A 16,942-nucleotide genomic window follows, 5' to 3' on the forward strand; every position below is an offset into this window, starting at 1 on the left:
GCTACTCAAGACCTCCAAGCTATACACTGAATTGTGTAAGAATATTTATATTAAACATTTTGCATGTATCTGTCAGATCAGTTGCAAGCTCTGCAGGGTTAAAGGTGTGCTAATCAAAACTCTTGCCGATTATATGAAGGGATTGCAGCAATTAATTTCAGCACGTTAATCAAATCCTGCGCTAAGTAAAACCGCGTTAAGCAAGGGATACCTGTATTCCAAATTGGTCGTCATTCCAGGTGGCTTAACAAAAAAGCTCCTACCCGTTGATCTTGCAGTAAATAAACCATTCAAAGACAATTTGCTGATTAAGTGGGAAGACTGGATGATGAATGGCATCAATGAATATAACAAAACAGGTCAGATGAAAAGAACGTCATATAAAGATATAGTTACATGGATTGTAGAAAGTTGGGCTGCTGTAAGTGAAAACTGTGTTAGAAATGGTTTCATTAAAGCACAATGCAGTGGTGTCCAGTGACAATGATTATGAAGCTGAAGAAATAACGTTAAATTGCGTTAAAAACAAAATTTTTAACGCAATTGATTATTTCAATATTGAGTTTGATGAAGAATTTTTTGAATTTGAATAGTGTAATGTTCAATAAATATTAAGTAATACTTATACCTTAGTTTTCTTATTACATTTGATTTACCTCTGATACCTTTCAAATGTATACCATGCACGTTCATTTTTAACGAATTTAGACTTTTTTGTATAGATAAGATATTATTATTATTATTCCACCCTCCATGGAGTCGACAGACTCATCGTGGGAAGTTCATTCATATTTATCATATAGAATCATAAAGTCCTTAACACACCTTGCATTAACAACACATTCTGGTGATGCATTCCATTCACTAACAATTCTGCATGTAAAAAATCTACTCCCCACACCCTTCTTCACCACACATTTACATAACTCAGTTAACTCATATAAGGCTAACCAACTGGGTATCAGTCATCTTTGCACTTTAGTTTCAATTGGTCTTTCGGTTGTTCATCTATATAAGATTGGTGAAAAAGGAAAACAGATAACCTTTGGCTATATGATGATATAAAAGGGCTGAGGGCCTTTCTCTGTCTCTCATACTATCTACTTGTCTTTTCTTTCTCCTAATACTATCAGGCTCTCTTACATCTTTATACTAACTAATAAAAGGCCTATGATGAGTATCCCTTTATTATTTTTTTCACTTCAATAAAGGTCGAAACTGGTCTTGGTGACCATTCCCATAATGCATACCATTATACATGTCCATAAGGATATGTGCTTTGCATTATGGGATACTAAGGCAACGGATATGAAGTCATTAGCCTCTATACAAGTTGCCCAGTCCTAAAGTTACTTCAGGCACAAACTTTGTTTGCTGACACTTGGATAATGGATTAAACCATTATCCAAGTGTCAAGAATATTATTATTCTAATTATTACACCCTCCATGGAGTCGACAGACTCATTGTGAGAAGTTCATTCATATCTTATTATATAGAATCATAAAGTCCTTAACACTCCTTACATTAACAACACATTCTGGTAATGCATTCCATTCACTGACAATTCTCCATGAAAAAATCTACTCCTCACACCCTTCTTCACCACACTTTTACATAACTTCCAGAAATGACCTCTGGTTCTTCCCTTCTTACCTTCTATACTTTTTATAATCCCCACTGGATTAATTTGATAAAATCCTCTCACTAACTTAAACGTCTCTATCACATCACCTCTCTTCCTCCTATCCACCAAACTCTGCAATCCACATTTCTTCAACCTCTCTTCATAGCCAGTATTCCAAACTCCTGATATTGTCTTAGTCATCATCTCTGGACTCTCTCCAATGTCTCCACATCATACTGAAAATCAGGTGACCAGATCTGAGCGCAATAGTCCAAGTGTGGTCTGAGGATTGCCTTATACAGTGGCACAACCACTTCCTTATCCTTGCATGTTAGAGTACTTCTTATCATAGTAGCACTATAATGTGCAACTTTGCAACCGTAACAATATGCCCTCTAAACTTCAGTCTACTGTCAACCATCACTCCCAAATCTCTAATACCATCCACTTCCTGGTACCATCAATATAGAACATAGCCTTATATTTCTGCACTCCAAAATGCAACACCTTACACTTATTGATATTAAAACTACCCCACTCTTTTGTCTAAGTAAAAAGTCTATTTAAATCTTCCTGAAGGAATTCAGCATCAGCAGTGCTAATTATAATTCTTCCCAACTTTGCATCATCAGCAAGATCTGCAGTCATTCCTCATGATATATCATTTACAAACAAGATAAACAGCAGGGGCCCAAGCACAGAACCCTGGGGCTTGCCACTGGTCACCCTTCTTTTTTGAGACACTGCTCCATTATACACAACCTGCTGGTATTGCTCAGAGAGCCTCTGCTCCATGTAACCAATATACTGTTTATTCCCATTCTCTGCAGCTTGTACACCAGTGGCCGCCCATACATAAGCAATGCGACACTGCAGTACCAAGGAAAAAATGAAAAATTTTAATTTTGTTTGTGTTTATAAATAATAATGCTTACAACATTATATAAATGCAATACAACATGTTAAATGTTACAGCTTATGTTTTGACAGTGATTGAATAGTTAATAATTGGAATTGTTCAATTAACGCTTTAGATTACGAAACAAATACACTGCAATCTAACGCAGTCGAAATTATCACGTTCGACTGATTGCAGCCAGCCTCGCAGATATTCGTTTGCACTTGTGATTGCATGTTACAAGTTATTCCGACACTGCTCGTTTGGGCAGGGTATCGTATACTTGCGCGTGTTATTTCTGTGAGATACGAAACTTTTATCATTGGGGTTTGTTCGTGGTGAGGGTGAAATATTTTTAATAAAGCAATTTTTTAATATGTCAATTTATTTATTAATAAATTGGTTACTGATTAGGAAAAAAAGAATTTTTTTTTAAAATTTTATTTTGTATATGCAGCACCCCCACTTAAAATTTTCACCGGCTGCCACTGTTGTACACCCAGCTTATCATGTGGTAATCTATCAAACACTTTTGCAAAATCTAAGAATATCATTGTATATGATTCTCCCTTATCTAACACACTTGTCACCTTATCATAAAATGCAAGTAAATTACTGAAACAGGACCTACCCTTTACAAATCCATGCCGATCTTCATAAAGAATTCTATGTCCATCAACCCAATTCTGTATTCTATTCTTATCAATCTCTCCAACACCTTGACCACAACTGCAGTTATACAGACTGGTCTATAATTGGAGATTTCTGTCTTAGAACTATGCTTGTGTGGAGTGGTACTATTTTGTCCTCTTTCCACTCCTCAGGAACCCTACCAACTGCAAGACTTTCATTAAATACCCAGGTCAAGGGCATAACCAACTGTGGTGCACATTTCTTAAGCACATATGGTGATATGTCATCCATTTCCACAGCCTTATTCACATCTTACCCAACCAACATCTGATACACCTCTGTTTCTTTCGTTTCCAATTCTCCTAATACTTGCCTCTCTCCTATATATTGTACCAAATAATTTATACCAGTATGATATACACTGATAAAGTGCTCGTTGAATAATTCCACTAATTATTCAATGAATAGTTGAATAATAAGTTGCTTGGAACATTAGCAGAAAAATTCCCTTGAATTAACCTTGGCCTAACCAGCCGGTCTCCTCTCATACTGCACCATTTCTTTCTTTACCATGCTCCTCACCTTTCCCAGCACTTTATACTCTTCTTGGATCTGATCACAACGACTGGCTTTGTGGTGATCAGATCCCTCCATAACATTTTATTTTCAGCTCAGCTTGCTTGATTTCGCTGTTCATCCATTTCACATCTATTTACTCGCTTAGCCCTCATTATCCAGTCATACATTGCTTTTGTCAGATACTTCCTCGTGAGTTTCCATGCATTGTCAACATCTTTTCTGCTCAACTCATCTATTCACATCTAACCCAAACAATTAACATCCGTATATTAGATAATGTACGGATGCTAACAGACTACAGAACTTTCTATGATCACCAGTTTTATACTTCCACTGTATTCATTTTTGGCAGTGACCTTTTCTTGTTTCATCACTTCCTAAACAAGTACCTCATGATCGCTCTCACCAACTGGCGGCAGTTGGTGAGTTGGTGCATGCATAGATTCAAAATCTGTGCATGCACCATCAAATTCCACACTTTGCTGACACAATTCCTCTGCAATCATTAACAGTACTCCCCATCCTCTTTTCACATCTCTATCCTTTTGGAAAATTATATATCCTTCTAATTCTATTCCCCATCACATTCTTCTCAGACAACCAAGTTTCACTTATTAAACTTATTCCAAATCAAAGTCTCAATATAATTTCTTGTAATCTTTAATTTATAAATTATGTTTATGCCACCTTCGTCATTGTATGCATTATTCATATATATGCCCAATAAAAAAAGAAATGACTCATGAAAGGCAAAATCATTGACTTGCATTAATCAGATGCTAAAAACTATATACACACAACGATTTTGAAAAATTATGGACACAACTACTGTGTTATTGTAAAACTTCAGTTTAATATAAACCAAAGTAATCACTTGACATTTTGATGTTTATACCAAGGTTATCATCATCATCATCATTATCTGGAGTATACATGTATATATAAAGAAACAAGCTGTGTTACAATCTCTATAGTAGGCTAGGGTCACACTAAGTTAATGTGCCGAAATCTAATCTTCTTATAAATAGATCCCATAGTAAAAAGTCTCCCTTGTAAATTACAATCTGTATAGTATGCTAAGTTATTACACTAAGTTAGTATGACTTTAGCATGCTATGTAGATTGTAACATAGCTTGTTTCTTTGTATACATGTGTATATGTAGTGGTGAAAGGCTCAGGGTGGACAGGGATACACAGCGTGAGAAAGGTGGATGCTCCAAGAGGAGGTGAGAGAATGTGTAGGCAGGAAAGTAATGGGATGATCAGGGATCAAAAGGAAACAGATGGAATTGCAAAGGGTTCTAAAATGAAGAAGCAGAAAAGGAAATGGCCCCAGTCCAGCATGGAGAGATCACATCGAGTGAGTGGTATCAGTGGAACTAGCTGTAGATCCAGAAATGAGTTGTTGTGTTTGTATACCAATGCTAGAAGTATAAGAAACAAGGCAGATGAAATGGTTGTACTAATTGCATCTGTTCACCCAAAGATTGTTGGAATAAGTGAGACATGGTTGGAAGAGGATGACATCCTGACAGGAATAGAGATGGAAGGGTATGATGTGTTTCGTGAGGACAGAAGGGGTAAAAAGGGAGGGGGAGTGCTATTGATGATAGAGAAAGAGTTATGTCCATACAAGGTAGAGATGCAAGAGGGAAATGGGGCCAGTGGTTTTGAGGCAGTATGGTGTGAGATAGAGGTGAATAGAATCAAATACTTGGTGGGATGTTGTTATAGACCTGGCAATGTGGATGGTGGTGATAGTGAAATGTATAGTCAAATAAGCCAAGCAAATAAGAAAAGGGTGATTATTATGGGTGATTTTAATTATGGCAATATAGACTGGAATGAAGAGATAGCAACTGGAAGTAAAGAAAATGAGTTCTTGAGTTTTTGAGGGATAACTACCTCAGACAGTATGTAACAGAGGGTACAAGAGGATTAAGGGTCTTGGATTTGGTCATCTCATCGGAGGATGTAATTATCAATGAGGTATCAAATCATCCACCAATTGGTGAAAGTGACCATGAGGTGATTACTTGGGTGGTTGCCAGCAGTGCAAGGACCCCTGTGAAAAAAGGGTATATGTGGAACTACAAGGGATGTGATTATGAAGAGCTCAGGAGACAGCTTGCAGGTGTAGCATGGAATGAGGAGTTAGCTGGAAAAGAGATCAATGCAGCTTGGGGGATTTTCAAAAAATATTTAGTGGATGCAATGTCTAAATGTATACCACGGGTGAGAAGGTTAAATAAGTTAGGTGTGAGATGGATGAATAAAGAGATTAAGCATGCAATACAGAGAAAAAGGGCATTGTGGAGGCAGCATAAGAGAAGTGGAAGTAACCAATTTCATGAGTTCTACAAAGACCAGGCAAGGAGAGTGACTTGGTTGGTGAGAGTAGCTAAAGAGAGGTATGAACAGCAGTTAGCTAATGAAGCTAAAAAGAATCCTAGGGCGTTCTTTCGATATGTAGCCAGCAAAAGAAAGAATGATTATGGAAGGATGACATTGATTGGAGGAAATGGTATAAAGACAGCTGTTGCAGAATGTGTGGTGGAGATACTTAATGAGCAGTTCATAAAGATCTTTCAATCTTGTGAATGTGACTTCATGGAGAGATTAAGAGAAGTTGATGATGGGGAGGAGAGACTGACTGTAAGTGAGCAAGAGGTGTTTGGGGAGTTGAGTAAACTAGATGTAAATAAGGCTGTGGGACTTGATAATATATCACCGCGTATTCTGAAGGAATGTGCCAGAGAATTGACACCTGCCTTGACATATTTTTTTAATACAAGTCTTGCACTTGGTCAAGTCCCTAAAGAGTGGAAGGAGGGCAAGATTGTGCCACTTCATAAAGGAGGTGATCGAACTCAAGCATCAAACTATAGGCCTATCTGTGTGTCAGGTGTTGTGGTTAAGTTGTTGGAGAAGCTTGTGAGAACTAGGATCCAGAGTTGGGTTGACAACAATGGTATAATCTTTGATGGACAGCATGGATTTGCTAAAGGGAGGTCGTGTTTTAGTAATCTACTTACTTATTACAATAAAGTGACTGCTTCCTTGGACAGAGGAGAAGGATACACAGTAACATACTTGGATTTTGCAAAAGCTTTTGATAGAGTACCTCATGATAAGTTGATAGTCAAACTAGAATGGATGGGGTTGGATATTAGATTAGTGCATTGGATTGGAGACTGGCTATCTGATAGGTATCAACAAGTTGTGTATGGGGGTGCAATATCCAGGAAAAGGAAAGTCACTAGTGGAGTGTCTCAGGGATCTGTTTTAGGGCCATTACTATTTAACTTGTATATTAATGATATTGGCGAAGATTTGGATGGAGATATTCAGTTGTTTGCAGATGATGCAAAGTTGGGACGAACCATAAAGAGTAGTGAAGATGTTGTGGCCTTGCAAGAAGACTTGAATAAATTGAGTGCTTGGGCAAGCAAATGGGGATGTGAGTTCAATGTTGCAAAATGTAAGGTTTTAAAATTTGGAAAACAAAGATGGGATGCAGAATTTATGCTTGGTGAGAATATATTGTTGGAAGTAGAGGAAATAAGAGATCTGGGAGTGATAGTGGATAAGGATCTAAAATTTAGGGGACACATCGCCAAAATTGTGAAGACAACACAAAGACTTCTGGGAATGATGAGGAGGACACTGACATGTAGAAGTAGGGAGATTCTTGTTCCATTGTATAAGGGATTATTGTGCCCAGATTTGGTCACCTGGTTTTCAGAAGGATGAAGAGATGTTGGAAAGGGTCCAAAGGGGACTGACTAAGGTAGTCTCTGACCTCTGGAATGTCGAGTATGAGGAAAGATTGAAAAGATGTAATTTGCAGAGTCTAGTTGAGAGAAGGAAGAGGGGAGATATGATAGAGACCTACAAGTTGGTAAGGGGTTGTTATAGGATCAATGGTGGAGAAGTTCTACAGAGAATAGTGGGAGATCAGGGGAGAACCAGAGGTCATACCTGGAAACTGTATAAAGAGGGTGTGAGTAGGGGAGTGAGTGGCAGGTTTTTTTTCGTGCAGAGTTGTGAATGATTGGAATGCCTTGCCTGAGAGTGTGGTGTCTGCAGGGAGTTTGAATGTGTTTAAGACCCGGTATGATGAGATGTGTGTGAGATAAAAGGACCTCCTAGATGAGTCTTTGACTCCATGAGGTCTTGTTTGATAATAATAATAATAATAATAATATTGTAGATGATGATGATGATGACCTTGATCTGAAGGTCGAAACGTCGGGTGATTATTATGATTTATATTGAATTGAAGTTTTATGATAAACGGTAGTTGTTTCTATGATTTTTAAAAATGAATGTTGATCACTGTGCAACAGTGAAAGAAAGTATATATATATATCCAACACCAATATCTTTGTCCAGAATGACGTACTTCTTTGGAGCCATATAGCACAATTTTTCATCTTATCAGGAAATTTGAATTTGGCAAACAACAATAATTAAAATGTAGTCAGCATGAATAAATTGGCAAATTAATCATTAGTTTTTATTAAAATTCATTAATGTGCTAACACATTTTTTCAGCTTGCAGCCCATATGATAAGTTCAGTGGTGATGGACATTTGGAACAGGATGCTGTCAAGTGACTGAGTGAGTGAGAAGCTGAGGAGCACAATAAGCAAGTTGTGGAAGAATAAGTGGAGGATACAGATGGCAGACAGTGATTATGGAAAGTCCATTCATGTAGAATTAAATACAGTTTTAGGAGATTGTGGGATTTCCATTTCAGGATTATTTAAGTGCAATGTTTTGCACTTTGGAGTTAGAAAGTTTAAGGTTGTTCTGTAGACTAGCACTGCAGGATGTGCTCAACATTTGGGATCTGAGGTATGATGGCTGGCTGTGGCCTGAAGTACAGAGGGTGCATTGCAACCCTTGCAAAAGCTACATAGTGTGTTGTTGTAATGATAAACAGCACACTGATAAGTAGAGATATGGAGGTGGTTGCGCCAATGTCTAAGACATTGGTTACACAATACATGTGCTGACTATTATTACTACTCTTATGTGACACCTCCAAGGAGTCCAAAGACCGAGGGAGGGCACCTGCTCTACAACTCTCCGTCTCCACCACTCAGTCCACCAACTACAGCAAACTGCAGCTACCATCATCATCTACACCAGTGGTCGGCAACCTTTTTAATATGAAGGGCGCAATACTGTGGGCGCCATAATGCTCGTAGGTGCTGTGTTGCTGACTCCTCCTGATTTAAATAATTAAACTTATAATTACAATTGGATTGAATGGTTTTGAAATGTCTTTCTATATTACTTTTTTTAGAAATAGCCACACTATTATTGCATAATAAACAAATGCATTTGCCACTATGATTGATAAAGCAAGGTGCTCGCATTCGATCTGACAGATACATGCTAATTGTTAACATGAATATTCTTTAATGGTTAAAGAATATTCATGTTAACAATTAGCATCATCTGTCAGATCAGATGCGAGCGCCCGAGTGGACGAGAGACCTCTGATCATAAGTAGTTTGAGTTGTTAACGTCATCTAGTTATCAATGCGACAGCTCTCACTACCTAGCAATTTTAAACCTGGTTTTACTCCATTTTTTCCAAGTAAGCAAACAGACAAAATGTCAAGTTTGCGCCTGCAATTTATGCAAGACTAGCTGATCCCACAGGTAGTGCAAGACCAAGACAACTCGTATTAGAGGTGGAGCAAGCTCTGATCACTAATCTTAATATTTACCCTTAATGCCAAAACACATCTCCAAGAAGGGGATGTATGATGTTTTGTATTAAAGGCAAGGGGCCACTACCCATAAACATCATACATCCCCTTCTTGGAGATGTGTTTTGGCATTAAGGGTAAATATTAAGATTAGTGATCAGAGCTTGCTCCACCTCTACCACGAGTTGCCTTAGTCTTGCACTACCTGTGGGATCAGCTAGTCTTGCATAAATTGCAGGTGCAAACTTGACATTTTGTCTGTTTGCTTACTTGGAAAAAATGGAGTAAAACCAGGTTTAAAATTGCTTGGTATCTTTAACATAACTATACCCAAGTTAAAAATACTTTCTACATCTAGCTCTCACTACCCTTCACACCATTTCTAAACATTGTTAGAAAACCCATTGTTTTTTATTAAGTGTGTTTGTTGAATCACACCGCTTTCAGTGCAAATACTTTGGTTTACAAAGATATTTCTAATCCTTTATAATGGATGTCATGAGCCCTCCATAATTTTCAAATTTTATAATGCGGTCTTCATATTAAAAAGGTTGCCAACTTCTGCAAAGATGTGCTTTACATTTATGGAAAATACTAAGGAAAGAGGTCTGGAGAGGTCTCCAACTTTACTACGAGTTGCCCATAAAGCACTACTTAGGCTTGTATCCACTGAAACTTTTAGTTTCTATATATTCGGCATGAAACTCTTGTAGTTTCTATATTCGGCTATGAAATAATGTTGGATTCAATATTCACTTAATTTGTACCATCATGTGTTATATTTGTAGTGGTTTTTCTTTTTTTCTTGCATTTTAGCACATACTAAAATGCAAGAAGAATTTTAGCACATACTAGTAATGAATGTATCTCTCAGATATACTGCGATCCAAGCTGCAAAGTTACTGCTGCTAGCTCCAAAGCAGTTTACAATAATTTTTCTGAGGGTGCATTAAAAATTCACTGTGGGTGCCATGATGCCTGCAGGTACTGCGTTGCCGACCTCTTATCTACACCAACACCATCTACTGCCCATCACCACCACTAGTATTTTCACAGACAATCACAAACATGCATGCCCACAGTGGGATTCGAATCCACAGTATTTTGGCTTGAGAGTGGATATGCTAACCACTCAGCCAACCAACCAGCTGAAATTTGCTGAATTATGCTGAAATTTGGTAACTCAGTTTCTACTGTGATACAGAAAACCATGAATGTGATATGGAAACTAATAACCACTGAAATTTGGTAACTCAGGTTTCTAATGTGATACAGAAAACCATGAATGTCATATGGATACTCTGGAAAGTGCCTAGAGAAGATAACTGTGTCAATATCAGAACTCTAATATTGGGTTTTTGGGAAATGTTTGAGTAAATATGAAGTGCAAAGTTTATGAATAGGTGGAAAGGAGGTGATGTGACTTATAAGTTGGTGAGAGGTTTTTACAGGACTAATGTGGAGGATTATATATGGAGTGGAGGGAAAACCACACTTGTATGCAATTTCTCTGATAGCAGCATAAAAATGTGGTTTGCAAGAAATTGAGGAGTAAATTTTTTTACATGGAGATTAATGGGTGAGCAGAATATATTGCAGGAATATGTTGTGAAAGTTAACAGTAGGAATGAGTTTATAGCTAAATAGATTATGTTGCTGGTTGAGTGAGACCTCTTATGCTGAGTTGCTGAGTTCTATGGAGGTTTGTTAATAACAATAATAAATCTAATTTACTTGAATTTGTAAAAAAGATTTTTTTTATGCTTTTTCAGTGTACAATATAACTGATTTGTTTGTGTGTGTGTGATATTCAGTGGCGGCGGGAAATTTTAAGTGGGGGTTCTGCCTATACAAAATAAAAAATAAAAATTCTTTTTGTCCTAATTAGTAACCAATTTATTAATAAATAAATTTGTAGATTTATTTATTAATAAATTGGTTACTGATTAGGAAAAAAATTATTATTTTTTTTATTTTCTATAGGCAGCACCCCCACTTAAAATTTCACTGCCATCACTGGTGATATTTCACCAAATGCATTTTCTTGTAAGATGATTACTTAATAACTGCTTAAACAATCAGCAACTAACCATATATGTTGAATGTTTTCTTCCTTTTTTTTTTTTGCTCTAAAAATTTTTTTAGCTTTAATTATGCATTATGTAAACCCTAACGACAAAGTATACTAGTCATTCTTCATTCAGTTTAAAGGAGGGAAGAGACTCTATAACTATACTGAAATAATTTACACTGAACTGTTATTAATTAACAAACAGTTAAATTATGTATAATAATTTATATATGAGGAAATACCATTTTTTTCAAAATGTGTGCTTGACTTACCACTTGAAAAAGAGCTAAATATGCATTCAGAACATTGTCAAAATTTATCATTGGGTTTTTCCAGGATAAGTTGTGATAGTCACAGGCTTTTTGATCAGGCACATAAGTTGAATTAACTCTTTCCTCTGCCTCTTCATCATAACAATAGTAATACTTGCCTCCAAAAAGCTGTACACCCATGATTGCAAATATTAGCCAAAAGATTAAACACACCAGAAGTACATTGCAGATAGCAGGAATAGCTTGAACTAAAGCATTTACCACTACCTGGGGAAAAAAAATGGTGGAAACAAATTACATTATGTTATTTTACTTAACTTTTTTTTAGAAATATTTAATATGCATATAAGAAAAATGTATGACAATTTAACATTTTGTTATATTGTGTGCAACTGAATGCATTTTATATATTATGATATTGTTTTGCAATGCAATGACAAGAATTGGATCTTATTCATAAGAACTTTTTTTAGCATACTGAATAATCATTTAAAAAATTTGTCATTACACAAGTAGAATTATTTAATGAGGATTTTACTTTTTCAGTTTAAAGAGTGGGATTTTTCATATTACTGTATACTTGTTTACAATAATCATCTAAAGTTCACCTTAAATATTTTAATACTTTTTCATATGATGTATAAAGATACTTCTGTAAATTAATTTTACTTTTTTTTTATATTTTCAAAATATTAAAACCGAAAAATGTTTCAAGTTACTGCAAGAAAGTGTAAGTAACCTTCAGATTACACGTTCAAGTTGATTTTTGAAAGACATGTATTTGTTAAGAGAGAGAGAGAGATGTGCATATTATTATTAGAATGAGCATTCATTTTAATTTTAAGATTCTCTAGTTTAGTGAAAATTCTGAATGGAATGTATGAAGTATTTCTTATATTTGCATTTAGAGTTTTACCAATTTTGATTAATTCAAAATAAAAGTATTATTATCAAGATTAAAAAAAAATCTTCATATTACTACTTTTCTTATATAATGCTGTCATTCCTCACCTTCTTTTTTTTTTAAAGCAGTACTTGAATTCTGAAACATATACAGACATGATTAAATTTCTGAGGATAACTACTCTTAATTAGTTACTTTTTCAGTAGTGATGATCAAAAGTACTTTGCTCTGGATGGTTTTGTTCTGTGTCCGTCAGTGACACAGAACAAAACCTTTATCAACACTATGATAAAGGCTGATAATAGCAGGAGAAGACATTCAGTAAAAAGACAGAAAACATGGGAAGCAATGCATTTGAGGCTGACTAATGTGAGATTAGAAGCTCACGGGGAAAAATATTATTATTATTACACTCTCAATGGAGTCAGCAGACTCACTGTGGGAGATTCATTCAACTGACAACATATTTATCATATTGAGTCTTAAAATCCTTAACACTCCTTGCTTAACAACATGTTCTGGTAATGTGTTCCATTCAATAACAATTCTCCATGTAAAAAAATCTACTCCTCACACTCCTCTTCAATATACATTGCTATAGGTTGTGATGAGGGAATAGGCAAAGGAAGATAATAGAGGACATGCATCGACAATTTTATGAAGTAAATACAAGGGGAGTAAGAGTTTTTTTTTGGCAGGCATGAATGATCTGAAAGATCATTCATGCCTGCATAAATAAAGAAGAAGCATAAAATAAAACTAAGAAAGTAAAGATTGCGAGTCTGCTGCCTCAGCAGCAGACTGAATTGAGAATGACAGCACCAAATTGAGAAGAAGAAGAACTGATTACTAATGAGTCAGCAAGAAGATTTTGCAGGAATAGTATGCAGTTTATAGATGTATGGAGTAAGTTTGATGGACGAAAGGACTTGTATATGGCTCATAGATGGTATTTGAATAGTTATAGAGTTAGATGTTTGAAGACAGTTTGTTCAGTGAGAGGCTGGAGGTGGAAAATCAGGGAAACTGGAAAGTACTAAGGCCGAATGCAGTTAATTGTGGATTCAGCCACTGCTGAGAAAAATTAGTATATGTACAGAAATGATTATGCAACACTGAATGTAGTTTCACAGGTTTCAAATCTGAATGGATTGGTAGTGACAAGGATAACTGTGGGCCCAAGGGGATATTGAAATTCATCTACATGAATGCAGAAGTATCAGAAATAAACAAAAGGAGTTTCTGGAACTGGTCAGCTTCACTTTACCAAAAATTATAAGCATCATTGAGACCTGATTGACAGAAAATGATATAGGTACAGAGATAGAATATGAAGGGTATTGTATATTCAGGGAGGAAAGAGAGAATATAGGGATGACCAGGAACAATAATGCATTCAAGGAAATGTGGCATAGTAAGCTGGGAATTGTACACATACTGGCTACTGAATTAGAAACCTTTATGGAGATATATGTAAAAACGCCACTTACACATGTATGCAAAATACTTGGTCATGTGCTTCACCAGGTGTTCTAGACAACTATTTACGAATGCTGCTAGTAAGTAATCATTATTATTATTATTCCTGATACCTCCAAGGAGTCCGAAGACTCATCGCGGGAGGACATCTTCAACTGTCCCTACACCTTACCTCTACTACGAATCAATGCCATCTACCGCTCACCTCCAACACCACCACAACTAGTAATTTTTGTCTGTAAATTGCGTGTGTTCTGAAGGGCCGATTTGTATGTATGCGGGATGAAAAACCCTGCTACCTCCGTATGAGATCGGCTAACTCACCATCGATCGAAATCGACCAGATAAAGATTCCTCCCGTCGCGACGAGAATCGAACTTAGGCCTATTCCAATCGAAGGGCGCAATGTACCATCGTTCATCAATGTACCATCAATGTACAATCATCAATATTGTTGATCATAATAGGCAAAACAAAGGATCTTTCACACCTCAATAAAGGGGTTTCTGTGGGTGCCTGTCTGGCTGGAGCCACAGTTGTAAAAAAAAAAACAGCAGAGCTTGCTGGTGTCTCATAATATGAGCCCAAGTGTTTAATCAGTGGAAAAATAAACCCCATTGCTTTTTTAAGAGGCATAAATGTGGTCTTAAGATAGTCTGTTAGGAACAAGATCACTGTTGACTGAGAAGATCTGTATGGAAAAACATTATAAAACATACTTCCTGTATGCAGCAATTGACCAAAACATTTAATGAAGGCTGTTCCTGACTGATATCTCACCGAACTATGCACAGGGAATTGAAAAGGATCGGTATTGGCAGACAAAAAACCCTCATCTTAATGTAGGGAGTGTTAAGGATTTTAAGATTCAGTACGATAAATATATTGTCAGTTGAATGAACCTCCCACAAGGAGTCTATTGACTCCATGGAGGGTGTACTACTACTACTACTACTAATAAGAATGTAAGTTTGTTTCAATTTACATTTTATTCTTCATGATGAACTCCAAGGATCCTAGGAAACTAGTTTAGTAAGTCATTTTTTATAAGTGTTTTTTCTTTGTTGTTCATACTGGAAATAATATCATGGACAATTCAAACCACAGATGCTTATGGTTACTTTTTATTTTTTTTGTTTAATAGAATAACATTGAGTTAGATAAAAGGGAATGGTTACAAATGATGAGTCCTGAAAAAGGCACCTGTTAGGATACCACATAAAAATCTATTCAGCAAACTAGAGCAAATGGGGATGATTATGAAGCTGATGATATGGATAACAGGATGGCTAATAGAAATGCACAAAAATGATTAACAACAACTCTGTACTAGGGTCTTTATTAATAAATACATAGGCCAATCATATATGGAATAATTTGACAGGATATATCCAGTTCTTTGCTTGTGATTCAAAGCTAGAGGGTATAATAGTTAATAAAGTAGATATAGAGGTCTTGCAGGATGATTCAGACTAACAGTGTGATAAAAAAGGGTAAAACCATTACCTTTTTATTAATTTATTCATGTGGCAAATTGTAAAGTTGTGCACTTTGGGATGAAAAGATTGAACCTGACTGTAATAAAAATAAACAAAGCTTGAAATTTGGGAATAATGGTTGACAGAGGAGCTGCCATTCAGAGGGCAAATTGCAAAAATGGGTTAAATAACTGATAGGATCATATGTATGTTGAAGAATATTGATAAATAAATGTATAGAGAGGAGTTGGTGGTTATTCATAATAGTGCTTCATGGCAAAAACAACACCAGAAAAAAATAAATACATAATTTATTTATTGAGCTAATATTTTACTGGATTTCTAACTAGCATCATCAGATAACAAATGATAACTGTCGTATAACACATGCGGCACACAATTATTTCTACAACAAGAAATAATTAAAATTTAACTGAAAAGGAACTAATGTGCTATCAGAGCACCCTCTGGGGGGGGTGATAAAAACAAAGTTAATTCAGAGAAGTCAGGCTAAATGTGGTCTTAGAATAAGTAATATTTGGCAAGTTAATGCAGCCATTCTTGCAGAGGTTACTGGAGCATTTTATAGTGATAGTAGTTCAAGAAAGAGCACTTGATTAGTAAAACAATAGCTGCTAGTACACATCCATTACTAATAGGAAAAGTTGAAAATTAAAAATATTCTGCATTAGTATGTCATGTGCTACTGTTAATAAATGTGCCAGTACCATTGGGTACCATCTCAAAAAAACACTGCTCAGACCTATAGTCATTCGAATGCAGCATGGCCTGTTTTGTAGAGCACGATCTGCATTCCTGACTTGCATTAAATATAATCACGAATGTAGTTTTTATGTTCTTCATGGTGGATGTTAACAGATCTACTGGTCAGTGGACTAAATTGCAAGCACAAGGAATTTTATACCATCTGAGATGGACAAAAGGATGAAGTCAATCCTTTGGAGATTGGATGAAGGTTGCCAGCTGGATGTGTGGTTTGAAAGTCAAATAGAATTATATTTGTGAAGAACTTTTGCTGAGGTACCCTGGAAGTATCAGTGGCTCAGTGTTTTTTGAACAAATAGTCCTGGCACTGTGTATAAGTGTTTTAAGGATGTCATGCTATACTATTGCAATTGATGATGGTGTGACTACTTATAAGGGTGTTCTGAAAAGTTCTCGACCTAGCAGTGAAAAAATGAATTTATAATTTCAAAATTATTTTTATTTTTCAACATAATTTCTGTTAAGACATTTATTCCAGCACCATTATCC

The 16,942-nt window shown here is 36.0% G+C and overlaps 1 protein-coding gene across 1 annotated transcript in view; it reads right to left on the bottom strand.

Annotated features, from left to right (window-relative positions):
* The window catches only part of LOC150098179 (sodium channel protein para-like), a 1,334,265-nt gene that overhangs the window by 144,574 nt on the left and 1,172,749 nt on the right, over positions 1–16,942 (bottom strand). Inside the window, 1 exon segment of the mRNA XM_090406598.1 lies at positions 11,807–12,073. Coding sequence (XP_090262724.1) covers positions 11,807–12,073 — 267 coding nt within the window.

Source organism: Typopeltis vanoorti, chromosome 16, assembly GCF_054136105.1.
Source record: "Typopeltis vanoorti isolate ZY-2024b chromosome 16, IOZ_Tvanoo_1.0, whole genome shotgun sequence".
Taxonomy (NCBI): domain Eukaryota; kingdom Metazoa; phylum Arthropoda; class Arachnida; order Uropygi; family Thelyphonidae; genus Typopeltis; species Typopeltis vanoorti.